This window comes from Equus quagga, chromosome 7 (genome assembly GCF_021613505.1).
Source record: "Equus quagga isolate Etosha38 chromosome 7, UCLA_HA_Equagga_1.0, whole genome shotgun sequence".
Taxonomy (NCBI): domain Eukaryota; kingdom Metazoa; phylum Chordata; class Mammalia; order Perissodactyla; family Equidae; genus Equus; species Equus quagga.
In genome coordinates this window covers 104,683,814-104,709,016 of record NC_060273.1, presented here as the reverse complement: position 1 = coordinate 104,709,016, position 25,203 = coordinate 104,683,814, and the positions used below count along the sequence as shown (strand labels likewise).

General features: G+C 38.3%; 1 protein-coding gene across 1 annotated transcript in view; it reads right to left on the bottom strand.

Moving 5' to 3' along the window:
- The window catches only part of FBXL17 (F-box and leucine rich repeat protein 17), a 464,449-nt gene that overhangs the window by 304,782 nt on the left and 134,464 nt on the right, over positions 1–25,203 (bottom strand). Inside the window, exon 5 of the mRNA XM_046666715.1 lies at positions 20,727–20,834. Coding sequence (XP_046522671.1) covers positions 20,727–20,834 — 108 coding nt within the window. The remainder of the gene's footprint in view (positions 1–20,726; positions 20,835–25,203) is intronic.

Below are 25,203 nucleotides of genomic sequence, written 5' to 3'. Positions count from 1 at the left end.
TGGCTGTCTCAGCAGCTCCAGACAGCTGACCAGTCAGAGCCTGGGCTGACTCCTTGGTCCCTTCCTCAGGGGTCTCCTCCCTCCTCTCTCTGATAATTACAGTCAACACCACACCCAGGCCCAGAGGTGAGCTGCTCAGGCTCTAACATTCTACCCCAAACACGGCCCCTGATCCCTCTCCTTTACCTCTCGTCGTAAGCAAGGGAGATTGGCATTAAACAAAACAAAGACAAAAATTTCTGAAGTATCTAAAGGAACAAAAAAAGAAATAGCTATGTAAAATACAAAATAAATAGCAAAATAAATTTCCACATAGTCTTTCTGACATCACTAAGATTCACTCACAGAATCAAGGGGCTGATACACACGCTCCTTGCTATGTTTTCTTCCCTCCCAACTGACACATCTCCACGTGGTGGGCACGGAAACTGAAGCCATCCAGAGGAATGACAGGGTTTAGAGCAAAGTGGAAGGCTGTGAGTCCAGTGACAATGTCTTTTATGAAGAAGCAGGAGATACCAGGAGTACAGAAGAAGATGACAGTAAAACAGGAGAGACAATAATGGTAACGCCAAACGGCACAAGTCCCAAAGACTCAGTGTTTTCTTTTTTTTTTTTTTTTAAGATTTTATTTTTCCTTTTTCTCCCCAAAGCCTCCCAGTACATAGTTGTATATTTTAGTTGTGGGTCCTTCTAGTTGTGGCATGTGGGATGTCACCTCAGCATGGCTTGATGAGCAGTGCCATGTCTGTGCCCAGGATCTGAACGGGCGAAACCCTGGGCCACCGAAGCGGAATGCGTGAACTGTAACCACTTGGCCACAGGGCCGGCCCCTCAGTGTTTTCTTAATTATATTTGTCATTATACTTTTCAAGAGAGGTAGAAGAGTAACGGTCTGGAAGCAGCTATGAAGAGCAAGGAGGATCTTGCCCCCACCCCCACCGACCCTGATAAATCCAGTAAAAAAATAAACAAGGCGGTAGGCAGAATTCTAAAATGACCCCAATGACCCATGCCCTAGTATAATCCTGCCCCTTGAGTGTGGGCAGGACCTGTGATTATGATGGGATATCCTCCTTATAAGGCAAAGGTGAGGGGTTTGCAGCTGTAATTAAGATCTCTGACCAACTGACATTGAATTAATCCAGAGACAGTATCCTGGATAGGCCTGACCTAATCAGCCGAGCCGTTACAAGCATCTAGAGGGATTCTCCTGCTGGCCTTGAAGAAGTAAGTGGCTATGCTGTGAGAGGGCCTGCGAGAGGCCTGTGAGAAGGCCATATGGCAAGGACCTGTAAGAGGCCTCCAGGAGCTGAGAGCAGTCCCCAGCAGGCAGACAGCAAGAAAATGGGGACCTTAGTCCTACAATTACAAGGAATTGAACTCTTCCAACAACTACATGACTTTCTAAGAGGATCTAAGCTCTAGAAAAAAATGCAACCCCAACTGAGACCTTAATTGTGGTCTTGTGAGACCCTGGGCAAAAACCAAGTTGGAATGTCTGGACCCCTGACCCATGGAAACAGTAAGATGATAAACGTACATTGTTTTAAGCTGCTAAGTTTGTAGTAATTTGTTGTGCAGCAATAGAAAATTAATACAGAAGGGCTGTAGGGGACTCTGTATCCTTGAAGAGAAGCCAGGTTCCTCTTAAGACAAGGGGACTATCCTGAGCCATTTTAAACTCTTGAGATGCATATGCTCATAAAAGCATAGAGGGAGATGCTTGGTCCACTCAGCCTTCTCCTCTAGGGGCATCTTCAGCTGCCAAGAAAGTACTCCCTGGGAAGATGGGCAACCCTGATGTGGCAGCTCTTGTTAGTTCCACACTGGAGGAGGGAAGGAGGTCTTGCTAAATTTCTCAAAACAATCCTCACTTATGGGAAGATGAGTTTAATGGAAACGTTTCATGAAAATGTTTGCATAGCCCCTGGCTTTTACTCACTTTATATTCTGTCAACAGTCACATGTTTCCTATACATGTCTTAATACGACTAGGTAACTGTCTTTTTACTTTCACTAAACTTTTATTTTTCACAAGATTCTGCATTGGGGCTAAATAAGTGGCTAAACTGGCTTCACTGGTCAAGTTTTCTTTTCTTTCTTTCTTTCTTTCTTTTTTTTTTTTTTTTGCTGAGGAAGATTCACCCTAAGCTAACATCTCTTGCCAATCTTCCTTTTTTTGCTTGAGGAAGATTTGCCTGAGCTAACAACTGTATCAATCTTCCTCTATTTTGTATGTGGGTTGCTGTCACAGCACAGCCACAGATGAGTGGTGTAGGTCTGTGCCTGGGAACTGAACCCAGGCTACCAAAGCAGAGCGTGCTGAACTTAGCCACTAGGTCACAGGGCCAGCCCCAAGTTTTCTTATTCTTGATTAAGCAAAGACAAACTTGCACATGTCAAGGATCAGAGCCACTGTTAAATTTAATATTCCTCTTACTAATGTCTCCCTCAGAAATGTACCCTATACCTTTATTTTCTATATAAAAATCACCATTTTCTTAAACTACATTATTTTTACAGTTACCTATATTTACAGAGTATTTTAAATAGATCTTGACACCTGAAAAGTTTTATAATTGTTGGAGATGTACTGTTCCAGGAACATGTGAAAAACCAAATCACCTCTTTGAGTTGTAGGTGCTGGAGTGGCTTGCTGGGCTCGTCCTGACAGCAGCCTCACGTCAGTACCACAGCAAAACCGGAAATATATGAAATGCACCCATAGGGCTGCTTGAAAATACTTTGAAGGATGACTATTAAACCTATGAATGTTGGGCCAGCCCAGTGGCACAGCAGTTAAGTGCACACATTCTGCTTCAGCAGCCCGGGGTTCACCAGTTCAGATTCTGGGTGTAGACATGGCACCGCTTGGCAAGCCATGCTGTGGTAGGCATCCCACATATAAAGTAGAGGAAGATGGGTACCAATGTTAGTTCAGGGCCAGTCTTCCTCAGCAAAAAGAGGAGGATTGGCAGTAGATGTTAGCTCAGGGCTAATCTTCCTCAACAAAAAATAAAATAAGAAACAAAAATAAATAAACCTATGAATGTTAAGGATGAATTCTGTTAAGTGTAACTACATGCACACATGAACAGTTAATATAGCCAAGTATAGTACACAGACGACATCACTTTATTTTCCCAATTATCCTTTATTATAGTCACTAGGAATATGGAGAGTCATAAAAATTTTATCCAGCCACATAAATATCTACTACACATGCATAAATATCTACTACACATGCACATTTTGGGGTCCAGCACAGCTTATGACACAAAGTTTCTATTTGAATTCTTACACACCTCTCAGCTTCCTTCACTGTAAAGTATCTCTTTCTCACAACAGTGTGAATGTACTCAATAGCACTGAACTGTACACTTAAAAATGGTATTAAAAAAAGATAAACTTGATGTTATTTACATTTTACCTCAATTAAAAAAAATCACTTCATGAACCAGGACATGGTAGGAGGAAACAATAAAGTTCTGCAGAGAAGACAATCTAAAGGTGCTTGTGCCAGTTTGGTCCCCTCACATTAGGGAAGATAACTGAGGACCAAAGAGGTTTGAATACCTTATTGAGGTATAGACAATGGGGAGAGAGATGTTAGCAAATCTAAACTGTTTTACAGATTTGGGAAAATCTAATGGCATAGCAAAAAGTAACAATTCCAGTTACTACGTATGTGATAAAATTCTAATTCTAGTTGATTGACTCTTGAACTTTCAGAAATCCTGCATTCACACCCACTTCTCAGTGCAAGGTGGGTCAGACGGTGACACGAGGCCACCTGTGGCTGACACCGCCCCGCATTTATTGTCCATAACTGGAACGTTTCTTACTCTTCCAATGGAGTACAAACTCATACATGAGGAAACGGGTTTTCATCAGCTCTCACAAGCCAGCATTCTACTGAGATCTTGAAGAGTATTTGATTCTCGGATTCAATTAAAGCTCATTTTTTCATGAGCTGACAGTCATTGTCTATGCTCAAGTGGCCTTCCCTAGGACCATTTTAGCCACTTTGACTTGAAATATGACAGTATCCAAAGCAGGTCCAGGAGGCTAATTTCCAGTAACCAGCATCATTCCAAGACACGTACTGAGCACCTCTACGGGATGTGGCATTTTTACTCAAAACTGCACAAACAGCTCTGTCAAATTCATCACACTCTTTCTCTTGCTATGGGAATTTCATAATAGTGCCCTCCAGTGTTTCATAAAAAGCTACCTAAAATAATCCTTCATAGTCTGAAACAAATAATTACATTTAGGAAACTGACATTTTAATTAAACTTATTTTCCCTATAAATTCACAGGGAGGCTTGGGTTACACAAGTCACACAGGATTTGAATAAGCAAAGCCATACAACAAAGATCTTCTAAATGCTTCACTCCAGTTTTTAAACATTTAGTAAGGTATCTTAAAAGAAACCCAAGTCAGAATGTAGAATGTAATCAACTTTCAATTTAATACTGCCTTTATTGGGAAAAAATATGACCTATAACCAATTCAGGTTAAAGACTAAAATTAGTTAGTGATTGGTATGGCCACGTATGTATTTAAGTATAAAATGAGACACTAAAATGTTTCCTAGGAAACACAGGCTTGGAGGATTATAAAAAGACCTCAAATGGCTTCCAAATTTTCTTAAGACTCTGGAAAAGTAAAAAATGAAACAAAATCCTCAGTTGTACACGTTGCCTACAGTGGATCAGAGGACACACAGTACCTTGGCAAAGGCAGCAGGGATGTTCCACTGTTTCAGGCTACTGAGGATAATTTATGTGAAGCCAGTTGGAGGTGATAATTTCTGAAAAGAATAAAAACTTCTGTAGAGTTAAATACGTTCAAATGTCAACTAGTACCTAAATTACTTCTTGTCAGCCCTGCAGATGTTGGTTTTATGGGGACAGGGTTTCAGAGCAATCAGGTGTAATCTTTACGGAGCAAAGTCAAGGGTTAAGACAAGCTGCTGGGGCTGTGGATAGCACCACACACTCATCTGCCAATCACCTGTCCGGCTGCCAAGATGGAGATCACGGCAGAGACCGAAGGCACAGAAGACAGGAGAGTCAGAGAAAGGCATTTATAAAAAACTGAGGAGAGCCTCCTCGTAAGGACAGAGAGAGGGAGACACAAGGAGAAAGGCAGGGGGCTGAAGCACAGGTCTTGCATGGTAAAACCAGAAACAATAGTAAAGAGACTAAGACTGCTGAGAATGGAAAGGCAAGGGACAGAGAGGGAATTTCTATCCCTGAGCATAGGAAGACTTCCACACCTTGACAGGGGCTGATATCTATGTTTAGAGAGGGACGTGGATGGACGAGGGAGACAACGAGGGGCATCCCCTCTGGTCATCAACAGGCTGAACCTCAGCCCGGTTAAGGCTGCCACTGGAGTATGAAGTGGTAATAAAAGCTAGATGAGCCACATTTAGGACATCAGGTAAGTCCTTCCTAGCACCTCACAGAACTGAGAATCTCCGGGTAGAACGGAAAGCTTTTAAATAGCCTGAGAGCCTGGCAGAGTCAATAAAGGTTTCAAATTCTAACCATGAAAACAGGGCTTCCAGGGTCTTGAATGCTACCACATCCACAGGAGCTACCATGTGAGTTCTCTGGCACCTTCTCTGTATATTCCTTCCAACCACTGCCTTCCTAAGCACACTGGGCTGCTGCCTCTGTATTATTTCCAAATCCAAGACCCGTTCGGTTCTGCCATTCTCCTGCTGGATCTGACATCTTTCGCAATTTTATTCACATTCTGTTTTGCTTTCTAGGACACTTTACTGCACTGCTTCTTCTCAGACTGCCCCTTCTACTCCTTCGTGCAACATTACCAGCCAGATTAATATTCTTTAAATAACTTTGATTACATCTCCCACCTTCTCTGAAACCTTTAGGAAATGAAAATATTTCAACTGCAAAAAAGAATCCCAGAACTTGCCTATCCAGGCCCTTCACTGTCCATTCCAACCATTCTCTGACATCTGTTAATGTAGCTCAAATCTCTTTCCCCAAGTCTTGAGAAGTTGTTCTCACTATGCTCAGAGAGTTGTGCTCATAATTTTAAAGCTGATCTCACTTCTTGATTACTTTAGAGTCAGGAAAAATTAGTCTTAGAAATATAATATACTTGCCTTAAGATGAATTATTAACTGGGCAGTCCCCGACACAACTGTGCCCTTTAGACAAGAATCATCACTCGGCAACAGCTGCCAAAGGACCAGGGGAGCAACCTTTCTTTCCTGCTACAACAACTTGCGAGTCCCCTCTTTGTCTTCTCCATCTTCTTCCCCTTCCCGCTCCTGTTCCTCCTTGCCCCCCACCAGCACTTCCTGGGCTGTGTTGCTCAGGACCAATCTCTCATTGCAAACATTTGACATCTAATCTCAATGCTTGAGCTGGTCCAGATCTGAGTCTCTGGTGAGGTAGTTGTGGTGCACTTTCATTCATACTTAAATGTTTCCTGAGTACCTGGCTCTAACCTTGGCTGCACGTTAGGATCATATGGGGAACTTTAAAAAAATACGGGGCCAGCCCAGTAGTGTAGTGAAGTTCCCATGCTCTGCTTCGGTGGCCCTGGGTCAATGGGTTTGGATCCCAGGTGCAGACCTACACACTGCTCATCAAGTCATGCTGTGGAGGCGTCCCACATACAAGATAGAGGAAGACTGGCATGGACGTTAGCTCAGGGATAATCTTCCACGAGCAAAAAGAGAAAGATTGGGAACAGATGTTAGCTCAAGGCCAATCTTCCTCACAAAAAAAATAAAAAATAAAAAATGCTAACGACCAGGTCCCATCCTTAAAGGTTCTGATTTAATTGGCTTGGGGTGAGGCCAGCCATTACTATTTCTATAAATGATATCCAGCTGATCCCAGCCTGGACTGGGAACCACTCACCTAGTGCAAAGCAGTTAATATCTAAATCCAGTTTCTGAACATGTAAAAATAATTTGTAAAGCTCAGCATCTTCAATCACTCAACAAAGAATTCAGAGATATTATTCACATAGTCAATAACTATTCATTGGGCATCCACTATGCAGCAGAAAATATTCTAGTTGCTAAAAATACAGCAGTGAACAAAACAGACAAAAACCTCTGTCCACAGGGTGCTTACATTCCTAGCTGGAAGGGGGTAGGGGGAACAATAAATAAAACAAACAAGCAAAGTATACAGTATGTTAAAACGTGTTAAGTACTATAGAGAAAAAATAAAGCAAGGCAAGGCAGATGGAAAACAATGGAGGGAAGGAAGATGGGGTGTAATTTTAAAAAGGCAGTCAAGGATGATCTCACTGAAAAGATATTTGAGCAAAGATGTGAAGGAGGTGAGGGAGCAAACAACCACGGTGATGTCTGGGGCAAAAGTGAGTGCAAAGGCCCTGTGATGGGAACTGGCCCAGGGTTTTGGAGGATTAGTAAGGAGCCAGAGGTCCTGGAGCAGAGTAAACAAAAGGGAAACTAAGAGGAGACACAGCCAAAGAGGTGAGTGAAGACTGTATGAGGCCTTGTAGGCTAAGGCAAGGATTGTAGCTTTTGCTCTGAGGAATCTGGGAGCCACTGGAAGGTTTTGAGCAGGAGCGTGATATGATCTAACGTACATTTTAAAATAATCATTCTAGCTTCTGTGTGAGTCTGGAATAGGGACAAGATGCAAGCAGGGAGAGGCTGTACTGAAATAATCCAGCCAAGCGATATCAGTGACTCAGACCACAGCGATAGCAGCTGGAGGTGGTATAAAGTGGTCAGATTCTGGATACATACGAAATTAGAATCAACAGAATTTTTTGACAAATAGGTTATGAGGCCTGAGAGAAAAAGAAGAATAAAGGATGATTCCAAGGTTTTTGGTTTGAGTAACTAGAAGGTATTGCTGCAATTAACTAAGATGGTTTGGGGGCAGGTAAGAAAAGAGAGCTGGGTTTTGAATATGCTATATCTGAGATGTCTATTAGATATCCAAGAACAGAGTCAAATAAATTCAGGAATCATTAGCACACATATGGCATTTACACTTGCAAATTTAAAATAAAAAAGCATTAATCCTACATAAATGTGCTGAATTCCCTAGGTTAACTAGGTGCAATAATAGTAGCCTAAAATTTATAGTGAGTAAAAAAACTTATTCTTAATTGATTAAATTACTATGCAGGGATATATATCCTTAGTAATAAAATATAATACATACTAGCACAATTCTAAAAAGTGCATTAACAGTGATAGTGTCCTGAGCCACCTGGGGTAGTTACAAGGCTGGCTTCATTTCCTATCAAAGCATAATTCAGCCTCCATGGCTCCAGAGCATGTCCTCTGTAAAACCTCCTGGCATGCCCACAGTGAGAGACTCTGCTCTATGTACACCCAGTGATGTTGCGCATTTTCCCACCACGGCTTTAAACATGCTGCTTTATAATTTGGTGTAATTAAGTGTATATTCCTCCCACTAGAGTCAAAGGCAAGCTGTTGCAGGTCAGGGACTATGCCTTATTCACGTTTGTGTCACCAGTGCCAAACACGGTACCAGGTGCATCGAACACATTTATTAAATGCTTATTGCTGAATAAGTAAATTTGAAATCAAGATCACGACTTTAAGCATAATTTCATTTATTTAACTTTCTAGAAATCAGGTCTCTGTTCTTTTAACTATATTAAATGTGGAATCTGCAGCTCTGAAGCTACATATTTTTAAAAGTGATATATTTGAACATAAACTTCACTAATATGTGCATTAAATAATAAAAAACAACATTCTCATTCCACACAATTAAAGATCATTTTAGAACAAGAAGCATAGTCAGCTCTCTATTTACATATTTGTTCCTAAAATGAAGAACGTTAAAAAAGGAAAAAAGCCTCTGTAAGTTGTCAGAGTTTTGATGCATGTGCAGGAATTTTGAGTAGTTCACCAAGATTTTAATCACTGTCTTCTGCTGCAGAAATGTGAATTTGTTAACTGGATTTCTGCTTCTTAGTATCCAATTCAGAACGGATGCTCCGCTCCTCCTCTTGCACTCTGGCAGGCAGCACAGTCTCTAATTAACTTTTTTCTAGGACTTTTCTTTCCACAAAATCCCTTTCTTTTCTCCATATAAGATTTCTAGAGCTCATAACGAACTATAAACAGCACTTAAAGTTAGCAGCACTAAGCAGCCCTGTCACTTTTCTACCCAGCAGGACCTAAGAACTGAACTTCTCTTCAATTAAAAAATAAAATGTTCACACTGCTGCACTTAAGAAAAAAAATCAAAGCTTAAACAAATTAAGGGTAAATTAAGTCAAATGTGAATGTAAGTAAGGAGAGATTACTGCACCTAATTGGACTGGTTGTGTACCTCTCTTTCATTTCCTCATACCAAGTTCAGAGATCTATTTTAAAAAAGCACAGTTCATGGAATTTTGAACCCATTTCAGTCACTTGTATCCACATATCACACTTCAATGTGTCAAAAGTTTTGGAAATATATTCCAAATAAAATTTTAACAACTTTATTTTTAAAAATAGTAAAATAATTGAAACACCATTAGCCCAAGACAAAAGCTTATCATATCCACTCCAAGTGACCTGCTCACTGACCTCTTCACCTTACACTATTAAAGCAAAACAGTCAAATTATTCCATTCTTTATTTCTAGACGTGTGAAGCTGAAAAACAAAGGAATGACCTTAACGATTTGTAATTAAAAAAATATTCTGGCACGTATTTGTGTTTTCTAGCATCCCAAAATTATTAGAGAAATGTTGTACCTACTATCTATAAAATGTCTTTTTTTTTTCTTCCTGGTTTAGAATATGCAACTGCGACTCAGCTTCACATTGAAAAATCTCTTAGCCCTACACTCTCATTTCTGGGTCTCAGCAGAAAGCCAAAGCTCAGAGTAAAAAGTGCCTAACCCTTAATTTTGGAAACTAGTCTTCCTAGTCTGTGACCAGGTACTGTTTCAGAAAGTGTGAGCCAAAAAGCCCTGGTGCACAGCACCACCACCAGCTGAGCCACTTTCCATCTTCGGGGCTTCCAGAAAAATCCTTCCTAGCATGTGCAAGAACACCACGAGGCCCTGTCAACAGGTACCTGCAGCTTCTCTCTGGGGTCCATCCATGGGTCTGGAGCACCCTAAATCATCCAGGAAGAAAACAGCTAACCTAGGCATCCATCAGCAGTTTTCTCTCAATTTCTAAGCCATTTTTATGAGAAGAAACATTCCAAAATGTATACATAACTGTTCCCCTACCCTCCTTCCTGAAGTCCCCAAATAAAGCCCAACTATCCCTTCTAGTTGGAAGGCAAGTCTGATATTAGCAATCTAAAAATGAATCAATCAGATTCCCCCTACTAGTGAGAAAGGAGGCGCAGAATCTCATTCTAAAAGAAATCACAATGCAGTTTAGAAAAAATACTGTTTCTTGCACAATTTTCATTTCTGGCGTTGCACTTAATTTAATTATTCATGGCACCATCCAAGTGCCTCGATCACCTATGATAATGAAAGAATGAACACTTTCCAGGTGAGAAGAATCTGAGAAGACTCAAACTTTCCAAAGGGCATGTAAGGATTTATATTCAAAATCCAAGGTAGGAACTCTCCAAACACTGAATCAGACCCGTCTGTTTTACTTAGTTTGACCCTTGTTCTACAGACAGTTCTGAGAAGCAACAGTGTTTGGTTTACAATACATTTAAATTTGCAAGTGGTAAGTTTTAGTTCCTGACTCCCCTAATCACACTCAGTGTTAAGAGGTGGAAGTGAATGATCTCAGATTCTAGGTTAATGACTATGCTACAGGCAGTATATCAGTTATCAATAATAAATAGTAATCAGAAAGAAGGTCTTTATGAAGTTTCCTTGATATTAAATAATGTAGAACATGAAGTTACATTACCATTAAAGTAGATAACACAAATTTTTCCAAAATGAACTGCAAAAATTTTATAACTTTGACATATATTAAAGCATTACTTTCTGATACTTAGAACTATCCATCTGTAACCCTGTTCTCTCAACCAATTTTGTCCATCTATGAGTTGAAAATCTTCAACCAAGTGAGATGAAATTTAAAATGAGAATATCTAGTGTTACATCTATGGTAAAACTTTAAATATTGATTTGCGATTTAATGTCATGTACTTTGAGTCACTTAACCTTCTCACATAAATAAAAAGCACGACCAAGATTTTTGAAGAGTAAAAACTAAACACAAGTACTAACACGATACATGCTACTTTTGTCAGTCAAAACTCTCTAAGAATAACTTACATAGTAACTAATAACCAGTAACTCTAACTAGTTCACAACAATTAACTTTTTATTTAATCAAATATTTTTCTTTATATTTGCCCCTTTGAATTGACATTATATATTATATCACTGAGAAAATATTTAAATTTTATTCTTGCTAGGAGCATGTATAAAAATTATTTTTCTATAATTAAGCAGCTAACCCTATATCCTACTCTTGGGACTCACCATGGCCTTGTATCTTCACTATTCTTAATTGTCACGTAGCTCGCTGCCCCTATCTCTCTAGTTATAGCCTATTTAGATCCAGGACAAAAAGTACAGCGAGTGAAAGTCTAAGGAAGGGTCAAATCTAATTTAAATCTTACATTATATGCAATTCTGCTTTGTGCTTTGATCTCCATTGTTACAAGATTCTCTGAGAGGAAATAAATATCAGTTCTATTATCTTAAATGTGCTCTCATGTAAGAAATCTGGAATGACGCAGAAAGGAAGATGTATTAACAGGGTTTAACCAGGAAACCAGAAACCACTATAAGCATTTATTGAATTACATGAGGGGAATTTCATTAAGTAAATTGGTTATTCTGATGAAGTAGAAGCTGAGAAGACAAACTGGAGAGGCTAGTGTATGCCAGAGATTTAGCAACAACAGGAAGCCACGAGCACCCCAAAGCTGGAGGGACAAAAGGCAGAGTCGGTGTTACTGGAACTCACAGGCCATGGTTATCCAAGATAAGCTGGAGCTGCAGGGGACCTGTCCGGGGCTGGAACTCATGGGAGATAAAGCTGTTGCCAGAAATGCTACGTGAGACAGAGAGCAACGGGGAGAAATACCCTAGCTTCTCCCTCCCACTAAATGCAGCCTGCAGAGTGAAACTCCCTATGATACGGAAGAGCATGCTTAGAGAGAAGAAAGGATCTGAGGACAAACAGACCTAGGACCAGCACAAAGCAAAAGGAAAGAAGGGCGCGGGGGGGGGGGGGGGGGGGGGGTTCAGTTTCCAACAGTGAAAAGAAGTAGTCAATCTACTGGGAGTTCTTTATAACGACCCAGAAGTAGGAATAATTGCCAAACTATTCCTGTACCCTGCATGAGAAACCCAGGGTGCTGACCAACTTTTTTTTTTCTTCAAGTCAAATGAAAGCTGCAAAAGTCATAACTTGAACTGCTTTCTCAGGCACAGGGGTATTGTTTCATTTTTAAAGATCCAAGATTGACAGCCAATTGCATGTTGAAAAAGTACCTCGGATCAAACATAATAACCAAGCATTTCCTCTCGTAAATATAACAGAGAAAGCTCCAGTGGGAAGCTTTTTCTTGGAAAAGAAAAAAAATGTTGATGGCCAATCATCCCACTGGGATACAATCAATTGAAGGGAAGTCTACAGTAGGGGAAGCAGCTATGTTCCTGAAGGTTTTGTAAATACACTGTGATCAACAGCTTTTGTGTAAATGCCTGTGATGCCTCTGGGCTGGAGAGCAAACATATGAGGAGCTCAACTGCCTTCAGTCAATGGACTCTACTGGACTCTATTATTGAGCCAGTGTGTCTGGAAAAGAGGGAGCTCAGAACCAAACTTTGCTCTAAAAATTATTATGGAAAATAATGAGTAATAATATGTAGGCCCAAATTCTGGTTAAATATTGAGGTTCCAAACTAAAATTTCAGAACACTCATACCTACTGTCACATAAATAACTTTTGACCAACAGAAAGCTACTATGGAAATAAATTCCCCAGTTTCAAAGAATGAGACTCCATTAAAGATGCAACATAATTTATCTTCCTTTCAGTATCCAGGATCCCCTTTAGATTATCATTATAAACATCATACAACGTTAAACAAAATTGTAAAGAAAAATCTGATTATTTGGATTCTCTATGATTAACGATTGACAAGGTCTAGGTGTGTACTGTGTTTAAGTATGTGTGTGAATGAATACATAATATGTCCACACGCAGGCACTGACAAGACCTGCCTAGGTGCAGTGAAAATAGCACTCAAATAAGATAGTCGAATTAATGAAAAATAAAACACTGTTAAGTATTTTCTAAATGTTCAAAACTTTTAAGTGAATATAACTATCAATGTTTTTAATCGATTGAATGTTTTTTAAATTAATTGGATTCTATTTAACTCTGAAATTCTCAATAAATGCTTATTTTAAATTAATAAATGAGATGTGCTTCCTTTTTTTTCTTTTTCCTCAGTAGTGTATTTCCTCATTGTTACATTATAACTTATTCTCATTAAGCCCCAAATCTGGTTTTCTCTAATTCGAGCAGTCTGTTCTGTTGATTTAGAGATGGGACCCCATATGTACCCAATATCACTATTTATGTATAAACTACAAGACTGAGTGAAGCAGACTCACACTGCTCCTTAAATAAAATTTCTGAGCAAAACAGTGTGAAAGAATCTGAAAGTCTAAGAGTATGAAAGCAACATCTCCTATAATATCTTTCTTGGATAAAGACTGACCTCATGTGTTAGAGACCAGATAAATAAAGTTGAAATCTTTTTTTACAGGAATATTTGCAAGAAAAATCACAATTTATAAACAATAAATGTGTGATAAAAATTCAAGGAGTGAACTGAGGATAATACAAGCAAAGTAAAATAATACTCAAAATATAAAGCCAAGAAAGGCCCTTTCAAAAAAGATTGTCAACTTTCCTCATTTTACATTTATATATTTATATTAAAGCCTGAAGCAACCATTTTATCAAAGGATAGATGCAACAAAGAAACTCATTTGTTCATTTTATTTGTTAGGACTTTCACAAACTGAGACATTTGAAAGACGAATTCATTTATTTTACTAGTGTCACATTGATACACTCTGCTATTGTAGTTGCTAAAATGAAAATGTAGCACAAACAAATATACATTACAACTACAGTATGAGTATACTCATGTGTATACAGTATGAGTATGAGTAGAGTTATAAAATATCAAGAGTTGCCCCACTAAACAGGTATTACTGACTTAGAATGAAAAAAATCAATGTGATAAGTTGCTACAGCTTATGTAGACATTGCCTATATCAATTTAGAAAAATAAAAATCAAAGTCACTAATTTCTGCAGTAATATTAATAAAGTACAACAGTATATTTCCCTGAATCAGTGTATTGCTACCCTAGAAATTTTCCAAATGATTTATTAAAAATACTTTTTTAGTTGTGCAGAGTGCTAACCTAAACAAACCCTTAAAGGGTCAGCAGGGAAAGGAAAAAAAAAACAAACAAGGAAGAACAGAAAAATGTTATTAATCTTAACATCCAGCATTGGCAGTCAGGTAGAAAAAAAGTGTCATAAGCTTTTAAGTAAGATTTAGTTTCATGAAAATTATTTTACATTTTTATTTTAATAAAAGAATATGAGTGGATTAGGACTAAAGAGTTATAAAGAACTTTTATACCCCCATGAATACTTTTATTATTACTTTACTTATTTTATTTTTCAACTGCTTCTTTAGTTACGTGCCAAGCACTCTTCCTCTACAACCCTGGGGGAGGTAGATGCTATTATTATCCTAATTTTGCAGATGAGGAAACTGAGGCAAAGAGATTAGGTGATTTGCCCAAGGTCGTACAATCAGAAGTCATATCATTAGCTTTGATGACAGCAATAACTGGTTTGCTGTCCATTGCAAAATTCTAACAAAAAACCAACTAATGGATCATGCCAGGCCTAGATAATCATCACCTATATTCTGAACACTCCGTTTTTGGCTCAATTCTTAACTCCTGGAAGGCTAAAATGAACCAAAAGCATAGTCATCCAACAAACACCTCTTCATAATACTTACTGGGTCATACTCACTAAGGAATATTTCAGAGCTGAATGAATTTAAAAACATATATTTTCCACATCTCAAAATATCCCGCAAGTACGTATAATTAATCAGAAACAAATAAAATGATAATCTACAACTAAAGAGTAATGTCACCCCTAAAGTAGCAAAATAGCATGTTCTTCCTTTAGAACAAGGCATTCTAAACTGATCAGCTGTTTGAAAACTTAAAAGACAAGAAAGTTCATCTTTCATTTCTAGTCTCTGAATAAACAACAAATGACAAAAACAACACAAAAATTGAGTTAGCTGCATGAATGAACATTCTTTCAGTTATTTATGTTAAATTGACTGAAAAAAATCAATTTTGTTTTTCTTTAGAAAACATTTCATATTTTCAACCATAAGCACTTCTAAAATACGTGTTTTTTTTAAAGTTCTTTAAGTGTGATTATGGTCCAAGAATACATCCGAAGTTTGGGCATTTTGTTTAGCTGTCTGTTACTGTCCCTCAAAAAACTCTGTTTAAAGATAAAAAGAGACAAACATAAAAACCTCAACGAAACTCATACCTGACATATCTCAAGAATTCAGTTCATGTTTTGAATTTTTTATATAGCATATAATAAAAATGAACATTTTGCCAAAAATTCTTGACCATCTTCCTTAAGTCATTTAAAATAAAACCTTCCTGACTACTAATTGAAATCATTTGAACTGATCTGGTATAAATCAATTCATAATGGATCTGTGATATTAAACTTATGAACCCCCAACATTTCTAAGGTTTACACTCCAACTACATGTAAAAATAACTTGCCACTTTGACATTTCAGACTCCATAGGCCTATTTCTTCAACTGACTTTAAAATTAATATTTTATGTTAATATATTATTATTATTATCCTGAGTATTTCCCATATTATCATGCATTCTTAAAAAGTATGATTTTGAAGAGTATGATTTTATCATGTTACATTAATATCAACATCTTTAACTTTTTGACCCCTTAAAAGCTTTTTTTATTATTATGTAAATTTTAAAATATAAACAAAAGTAATGAGAATAGCATAATGAACCCCGAAGGCTTATAACTCAGTTCAATTATCTATATTTTGCAGTTTTTGTCTCCTTTTTTGGCCTATCCACTTTTCTCTTTTTATCCCATTTGTAATATTTTAAACCAAATCCCTAATATTCTGTCATTTCACTAGTAAATTCTCAAGTATGTGTCTCTTACTGATAAAGTTTTTTAAATATAACAAATATTTGGTAGAATTCACCAGTGAAGCAGTCTGTGCCTGGAGTATCACTAGAGGGAAGGTTTATAACGGAAAATGCAATTTCTTTACCAGATAGAGGGGTATTCACGTTATTTCTTTCTTCTTAAGTGAGCTTTGGTAGTTTGTGCCTTGTAAATAAATTTTCAATTTCACCTAATTTGTTGAATTTATAGGCATAAAGATGTCCATAATATTCCCTTGTTATCCCTTTTAACATCTGTCAAATCTGTAGTTAGGTTCCTCGTCTGAGTCATGATACTGGCAATTTGTGTCTTCTTCCTCTCTCTTTCTCTCTCCCTCTCTCTCTCTGCCCCTTTTTTAAGTCAGTCTGAGCAGAGATTTATCTATTTTATCAAAGAATCAGCTTTTGGTTTCATTAATTTTCTTTTCTTTTTGTTTTCCATTTCATTGAGTTTCACTTTGATCTTTATTATTTCCTTTCCTCTGCTTACTCTGAGTTTAATTTGCTTTTCTTTTTCAAATTTCATAAAGTAGAAGCAAAGGCCATTGATTTGAGACCTTTCTTTTTTTGTTGTATAGGTGTTTAGTGCTATTATTTTATGAAGGAGTGCCTTAGCAGCATCACACTAAATCTGATGAGCTTTCACTCTCATTCAGTTCAAAATACTTTCTCATTTCTCTTGGATCTCTTCTTTACTCATGGGTTGCTTAGGATTGGAGGCCCAAGGAGATCACCCACAGATCTCTGGGATTTTCTGTGCAGTTCTCTCCACCCCAGTACTCCATCCTCTAAACTCTGGCTGCCTCAGTCACCTTGGACTTTCTATTCTGCCTCAACTCAGATAGTCTGCTGAGTTTTGCCTGGGTTATCCCTCCTTGTGCTGTAAGCTGGAAACTCTTTCAATGCATTAGACAGAGGCAATCACAGGGCTCCTCTTGCTTGTTTCTTGAATCTCAGGGATCACTGTCCTTGGTTGTCTAACATCCAGTATCTTGAAGACCACTGTTTCATACATTTTATCTTGTTTCTTCTGGTTGCTTCAGAGAAGAGAGTAAATCTGGTCCCTATTACCCCATCTTAGCTGGAAGAAGAAATCCAGTTTTGTTTTGTTTTTTATATATCATTATGAACTCATGATTTTTATACATTTGGTTTGTTTTAATCCATTGCAGCCATTTTCATTTTTCATGCTCAAAGTATCCCAACTTAGGCCAGTGAGAGTCACTGCATGTTGGCTTTTGGGTCCTTTTGACATGTTCCTACTAGTCTCTTTAGTGGCAAATAAATGGAGACTTCAAAAGTTCTTATCACTGCTTCCTAAATATAGATCTCTAAGTTTCCAAACACAGTACAGTAAACCTGACTTTATCTGCTCAACCTCTCTGCACTCAGTCATTGCTAATCCTAGACTTATTTACAGTGACAGCACCTTAGAAGGAAGGTTTCCCATTCCAACATTGTTTGATATTAGCAGGATCTATCTGAAGACTAAGGGTGTGTCATCAATAAATATTGCAAAAGGGTCCAGCCAAGACTGAGAACATCAAAGTAAAATTAAATCCAAGGGACCATAGTAATAGGATATCAATATTCTTCCATCTATTCCCAATCTTCTGTCTTCTTTCCCCTGGTATAATAATCTAAGATATCACAAACCGCCAATTTTTCTTCCTAACTTACTAAAGAGTTGACATTTCTTAGTTTCAGTGACAGCCCCTCAGATGACCTCCTTCCAGGTCAAAGATTCTTACATTTATCAATTCTTCTGGGTGCAAGAAATTCTAGAGACAGATCACCTAATGCAGGCATATCTCTTTATAGATAGGAAACTAAGGCACAGAGATTTTACAGCACTTGCCTCTACAAGCAACTTAGAGCCACAGACTTAGTGAAGTGATAAGTTGAGATTTTCTAAATCATATAAAATTAAATATATTTAGACCAATAGCTGTCAACACTCTGCATCTCACATCTTCTTAATCATTTATTTTAAAATTATATACCATAATAACAATAAGTATTTACAAGTTATATATCATGATGATAATAAGGGTAACACAACTGCCTAGGAGCATTTATATACTTAAACATTTTGTGAATATAAATTATATTTTATGTCATGTCTTAGTATGAAAAACTGTCAGAATGTAAATATTTTAACAAAAAAGCTTTTATTTTGTGAAAACCTGAGTTCTATCTTTGGTTTTCAAGAGATAAAACAATTAAAATAGCTTTACAAAAGCTATGCATTTTGTTTGTTTGGATTTTTTTTTTAATATTTTATTTTTCCTTTTTCTCCCCAAAGTCCCCTGGCACATAGTTGTACATTTCTAGTTGTGAGTTCTTCTAGTTGTGGCATGTGGGATGCTACCTCAGCATGGCCTGCAAGCAGTGCCATGTCTGTGCCCAGGATTCGAACCAGCGAAACCCTGGACATCGGAAGCAGAGCGCGTGAACTTAACCACTCAGCCACGGGGCAGGCCCCACTATGTGTGTTTAAAATGCTATCTTGACTTTACTTGAATCCAGGAAACTAATCAATATTATACCACAAACTAGTCTTCTCATCAAAGCAAATACTTGGTTGAACAACAAAGATGATGCTCAAAACTTTGTGGATCAGCTTTGATAAGAATCCAGTAGATTATGTTGTTGACAGGCCAAACCACCAATCTTGGCCTAGAATCTTCAGAAGCACCTTCTCAGCAAATTGAGCCTTCTATCGCAGACATATGCTGTAGCTGCTTTTTTGTCACAGAGAATAATTCTGATCTTTCAAGTACCAGTGTACCATAATTTTTGGCCATCTCAAAATGCTCAGGGAAGCACTTACTGATCTAATAAGTCTTGTTTTGTCTTTAATGAGTACAATTTCGAGTGATCGTAAAAATCCCACATACGGTCATTATAACACTTGTTGTGCACAATCTGTTCATCCAAAGGCATTTCTACTCTACACTATAAACAGCTTTTAGATGTGACTACAAAAACATTCATCTACCAAGATGTTCAGGCCAAGGTTATAGGAAATGAATAAAAAATTACGGTTACATGTGGTCTTGGTTACACTAAGAGGTTTTAATAGAGCAATAATTGAGAATAACATGCCTATCCTCTCCATTAGCTTTAGGCTCTGATCCTCAAAATACAATTAAAGCTGATCAGTCATTGAAGACACAGGACAATCACAAGCTCTGTTTTAGATACACTAGACTAGAACAGAGATTTGATATTTTTTCCCAAAGTTTGCTCTGATTTTCCAGCAATTTAGATATCATAGCATCTATTTTAATATAAGTAGGTAACATTTACTTAGCACTTGCTGTGATCTCGATACTAAGGCAAGCACCTTGCATATATTACTTCAATAATACAACTTGTAAAATAACTTGCCCACTTAGCTAATAAGTAGCAGAGCCAAGATCCAAACCCAAGCTGACAACAGAGCCCAGGGTCCTACCCACTGTGCCTTATTGCCTTAGTCCTACGTGACTTGTCAACATTTGCTCTTTTCCTAAGGAGGAAAGAAAAATATTATTTCCCACTAAACTGTAAACTTAAAGAGACCTGAAGAGACCAGGCCCAAAGAGACCTGAGATCTTACCTGTTTTATTTTAGCATTGTGCTGCCAATGTGCACTTTTCTAATAGTAGTGAAATGAAGGAAGGTGGAATGAAACGGTTACGCAGCTATTAAGTGGAAAAGGCAAGACTCACATCCATGCTCCTAAGTACTAGATAATAGAGTTAAAATCTATGCAGTCACAAATTTCAGATAATACACAGGTAAATTTTATAGTAGCCAGTTTTCCACTACATGTGTGTAAGAATTAGCTCTTTATTTTAGAACTCTTGAAAGCAGTAGAGATGACACTTGAGTGGGCGCTTAGAAAGGATTTTCTGTGTTGCTAAAATATGAGATTTCATATATTTGGTATATAAGTGAACTCTCTGAGATATAAGGTTAATTTCTGACATACATACACCTCTCTTTTCACCTTACATATTCGGCTTAACCATATGCACTGACCATATTCACTTCTTAAAAGCCAAATGCTCAGAGGACCTAATGATATGTGAGCAGTGAAAACAGTAATAAAAAAATCTTCTAACTGCAAGACATTATTAACATTTAAATAATTCTTGTCATATATATGAGTTTCTCTAATGCATATATTTCATAGTCATTAGCAATGAAAAAGCAAAAAAGTAAGCTTAACTTACTTAACTCAGTAAGTTTAACTGAGTGTCCCATTTCAGAAAGGATAGGTTTGGTATTGTGTTAAAATGACTGTTAACTTTATCAAACACTAGTACACTACTACAATAGTCTGCCCTAGTCCTCATCCAAGTACATTTAACAATGTTGCCGCATTGATATGAATGATACTCGGAAACACTAATGAGATGTAGCCACGGTACCTACCTTGGTTAGGTGAATGACTCCTTTAGAAGTAACCGAACAACCCATGAAGCCAACATACTGAAGTTCAGGACAGTGCTCAGCAAACGCTTTCACCGACTGATCTGTCACCTAGGGAAGGAAGAGATGTGAATAAAGGTATTCAAGGTGGCATTCCAGTGAATTCAAGGATTTGGCTCCTCCAAATTCCCTCTGCCCTACCTCGCATCATTATTATTTCCCTTTCCATTGGATCATCTGAATTACTATACAAATAGGCTGCATTATCTCCTGTAGCTTGAAAAACAAAATCCTCCCTTGACCCCACATTCCCTTCTGCCACCCCAAGTTTTTTTACTTCTTCACAGAAACATCTCAAATATGTTGACACTATCTGCCTCCACTTCTTCACATCTTTCTCTCTCTATATATTTTTTATTGACATATAATTCACATACTACAAAGTTCACCCTCTCAAAGGGTACAGTTCAGTGGGTTTCAGTATATTCACAAGTTTCTGCAACCATCACCAATATCTAATTTCAGAATATGTTTGTCACCCTAAAAAGAAACCCCATGCCTATCAGCAGTCACTCCCCTATTACACCCCCTGCCCCCAACAACTGACAACTTTCTGTCTCTATGGATTTAACCACTCTCGACATTTTTTATAATTTAAATTATACAATTTGTGGTCTTTTATGACTAGCTTCTTTCATTTAGCATAATGTTTTCAGGGTTCATCTGTGGTAGCATGCATCACTACTTCATTCCTTTTTATTGCCAAATAATACTCCGTTGTATGGATACACCACATTGTTATAGGTTCAACTGTGTTCTCTCAAAAGTCATGTTTTGAAGTCCTAACCCCTAGTAACTCAGAATATGAAGTTATTTGGAAATAGGCCCATTGCAGACGTAAATAGTTAAGTTGGGATGAAGTTGTACTCGAGTAAACTGGGCCCCTAATCCAATAGGACTGGCATCCTTATAAAAAGGAAGAATTGGAACACAGATGCATACACAGGGAGAACAGCATGTGAAGATTAGTGTCATGGTGCCACAAGCCAAGGCATGCCAAAAGTTGCCAGCAAAATTGCAGAAGCTAGGAAAAAGGCCCGGAACAGATCCTTCACCTTCAGGGGGAACATGGACCTGCTGGCATCTTGATCTCAGGCTTCTAGCCTCCAGAACTGTGAGACAAATTTCTGTTGTTTAAGCCACTCAGTTTGAGGTATTTGGTTATGGCAGCCTCTCTTGATCTCACTCTAATCAGGCTTTGTTCCCACCATTCAACAGTCACCTTGTTATCAAAGTAAATCACCAAATAGATTCTCATCCCAGCCTCACAGTAGCGTCTGATATACTTGGTTATCCTTCTTGAAACAGTTCACTCACTTGCACCATACTCTCCCGGATTTTCTCCCTCCTTACTGATGGCTCTTAGTCACTTTGCTGAGTCTATCTCATCTCAGTTCTCAGCCCATTTCTCTTTTCTGTCTAACTGCATTCCATAGGTGATCTAATCTCATCTCATGACTTTAGATACTAACTGTATATTAACAGTTCTCAGGTTCATATCTCCAGCCCAGACCTCTGCATTCTACTACAAACATCTATACCCAACTGCCTACACATTCACCTTGGATTTCTATAGGCATCTCAAATTTAACACACAAAAATGAGAAATCGCTATATTCCAACACAAGTCTGCTCTTCCCCAGGGTTCCCCATTTCAATAAATGGCATCACTATTCACCCAGGTGTCCAAACCAAAAACTGTTCACTCAAAATACCATCCAGTCCACTATGAAATATTGCCAGTTCTTCCAAACATATCCTAAAGCTAGCTACTTCTCACCTCTACCACCACTACCACCTGAACTATGGAAATAGCCCTCTAACTGCTGCCCCTGCTTCCACTCTTGTCCCCCTATTGTTTATTCTTCGCATAGCATCCACAAGACCTAATTAATGTCAGTCTCTTATTCCAAACTCTCCAAGGGTTTCTCATCACACTTAGAACCAAAACTCCTTACCAGGACCCATAAAGGTATAATTAGGATTACATATACCTGGATAATTTGACCCCAATCAGACTTCAACTTCTTTCACTGCTCCCATACCTCCACCCCTCTCACTTATTCGAGCCAAAATGGTTTCAAAGTCTTCCTTAAGCATGCTAAGTCTGTCTCTGTCTTTGTATTTACTCTTCCCTCTGCCCAAATGTATCCCCTCTAGATGTTCACAGCTCACTCCTCCACTTCATTCTTGTCTCTGTTTCAATGCCACCTCTCAAGACTCTCACAGACCACACCAGCTAAAAAACACCAAATAACTCCCCCAGTCACTCTCTGCACTCTCTGTCTCATCCTACTTCGATTTTCTTCATAACATTTATCACTACCTGATTACATTACATACTTATTCACTTATTAGTTTGTTGTCTGTCTTCCCCCAGCAGAATATAAACTCCAAGAAGGCAAGAACTCACCTTTTCCCCCTCTACCAAGATAACCGACCATTCTGGTTTGCCTTGGACAGTGTCAATCATAGCACCAAAAGTCCCACAGCTGGGAAAACCCCTCAAACCCTAAGCCAACTAGAACAGTTGATTATTCTAACCAGGTTGATCACCCGCCCAGCCCCACTTCCACAGCATCAGCACTGTGAACAGTCTCTGACACTTAGCAGGAAGAATTCGATATTTAAACAAATGAATGAATGTTTCTTCTTTCTCTATCCCCCTATTCCATCATGTTTTTATTTCCTTTTATTTATTTTTAGACCAAGGGTATATTTGCATTTTTAATATATTGATTTTTTTAAATGACATTATACCAGTGGCTTTATTTTTCCTGTTATAGTTAGTACATGTTATTAAGTCTTTAAAAAAGGGGGAAGAGGGCAAGCAAGCCCCTGTTTCCTAGTGGTTAAGTTTGGTGCACTCCTCTTTGGTGGCCCATTCAGTTCCTGGGTGCAGATCTACAACCCCCCTCTGTCAGTGGCCATGCTGTGGTGGCAACTCATACACAAAAAGAAGATTGGCAGCACATGTTAGCTCAGGACAAATCTTGCTCAGAAAAGAAAAAGAGGTGGGGTGGACGTGGACATTTTTACACCAGTGGCTTTTAACTTTGATATGTGTAATAGTTAATTTTATGTATCAACTTGACTACGCCACAAGGGGCCCTGATATTTGGTTAAACATGATTCTGAGTATGTCAGTGAGGGTGTTTCTGGAGGAGATTAACAATGGAAATGGAATACTGAGTAAAGCAGACTGCCCTCCCCAATGTGAGTGGGCCTCATCCAATCTGTTGAAGGACTGAATAGAACAAAAAGGCTGAGTAAGGGAGAATTCTCTCTCTTTCTCTCATTCTGCCTGACTGTCTTCAAGCAGAGCCATCAGTTTCCTACCTTTGGACTCAAATTCAGACTGGAACTTATACCATCAGCTCTCCTAGTTCTTAGGCCTTTGGACTCAGACCAGAACCATACCATCAGATTTCCTATGTCTCCAGATTGCCAACTGCAGATTTTGGGACTTCTCAGCCTCTATAACCCTGTGAGCCAAATCCTTACAATAATCTCTTTATACACACACACACATGCACATCTCCTACTGATTCTGTTTCTCTAGAGAACCTTAACTAATGCCATACATGTTAGAATCCCCTCAGGAACTTATTAAAAACCCAGAGCCAAAAGCAGTAAGATCCAAGAATCCACTTTTTTGATTTTTTTTTTTTGTTTTTGCTGAGGAAGATTAGCCCTGAGCGAACATCTATGCCAATCTTCCTCTACTTTATATGTGGGTTGCTGCCACAGCATGGGTGACAAGTGGTATAGGTCCGCACCTGAGATCCAACGCATGAACCCAGACCACCAAAGCAGAGCACAGGGAACTTAACCACTATGCCACAGGGCCAGCCCAAGAATCTGTATTTTTAACAAGTGGCTCGTAGGCACGTGAAAGCTTGAGGCCCAAGTGCTACAAAGAAGTTACAATGCTTTTGGCATTTCTACCCAGCCCTGCTATATATGAAGGGCAGAATGAAATTCCTTTTTCATCTCCCTCACCTCCAAAAAATTTCCACGTACAAAATTATCTTCTTGTAATTGTGCTAAAATTTTCTTCACTGTTCCATAAAGTTGTAGCTTACAAGAGAAGGTCCATATATTCTCTATCATAGGCTTAATTTCATATTCACTTTCCTCACAGTCAAGATGAAATCAACAAGCTGAATACCTTTGTTAGTTTTTCAAACAGCAGCAACTTCCATCTCCTTTGCATTAGCTTTAATATGGGTGAATCCTATTTTGTATCTTCCTTATCTATTCTGAATAGATATTGGAAAATAAAGATATGTGGGTAGCATTAATTCTAAAACAATCACAAGAATATTTTCCTAAAATAATGAAACCAACAGCATCCATGGTACATCTGATAAAAGATTAATCCTGCCCTCAAAAGTAAAGTATGCTTCAGCATATTAAG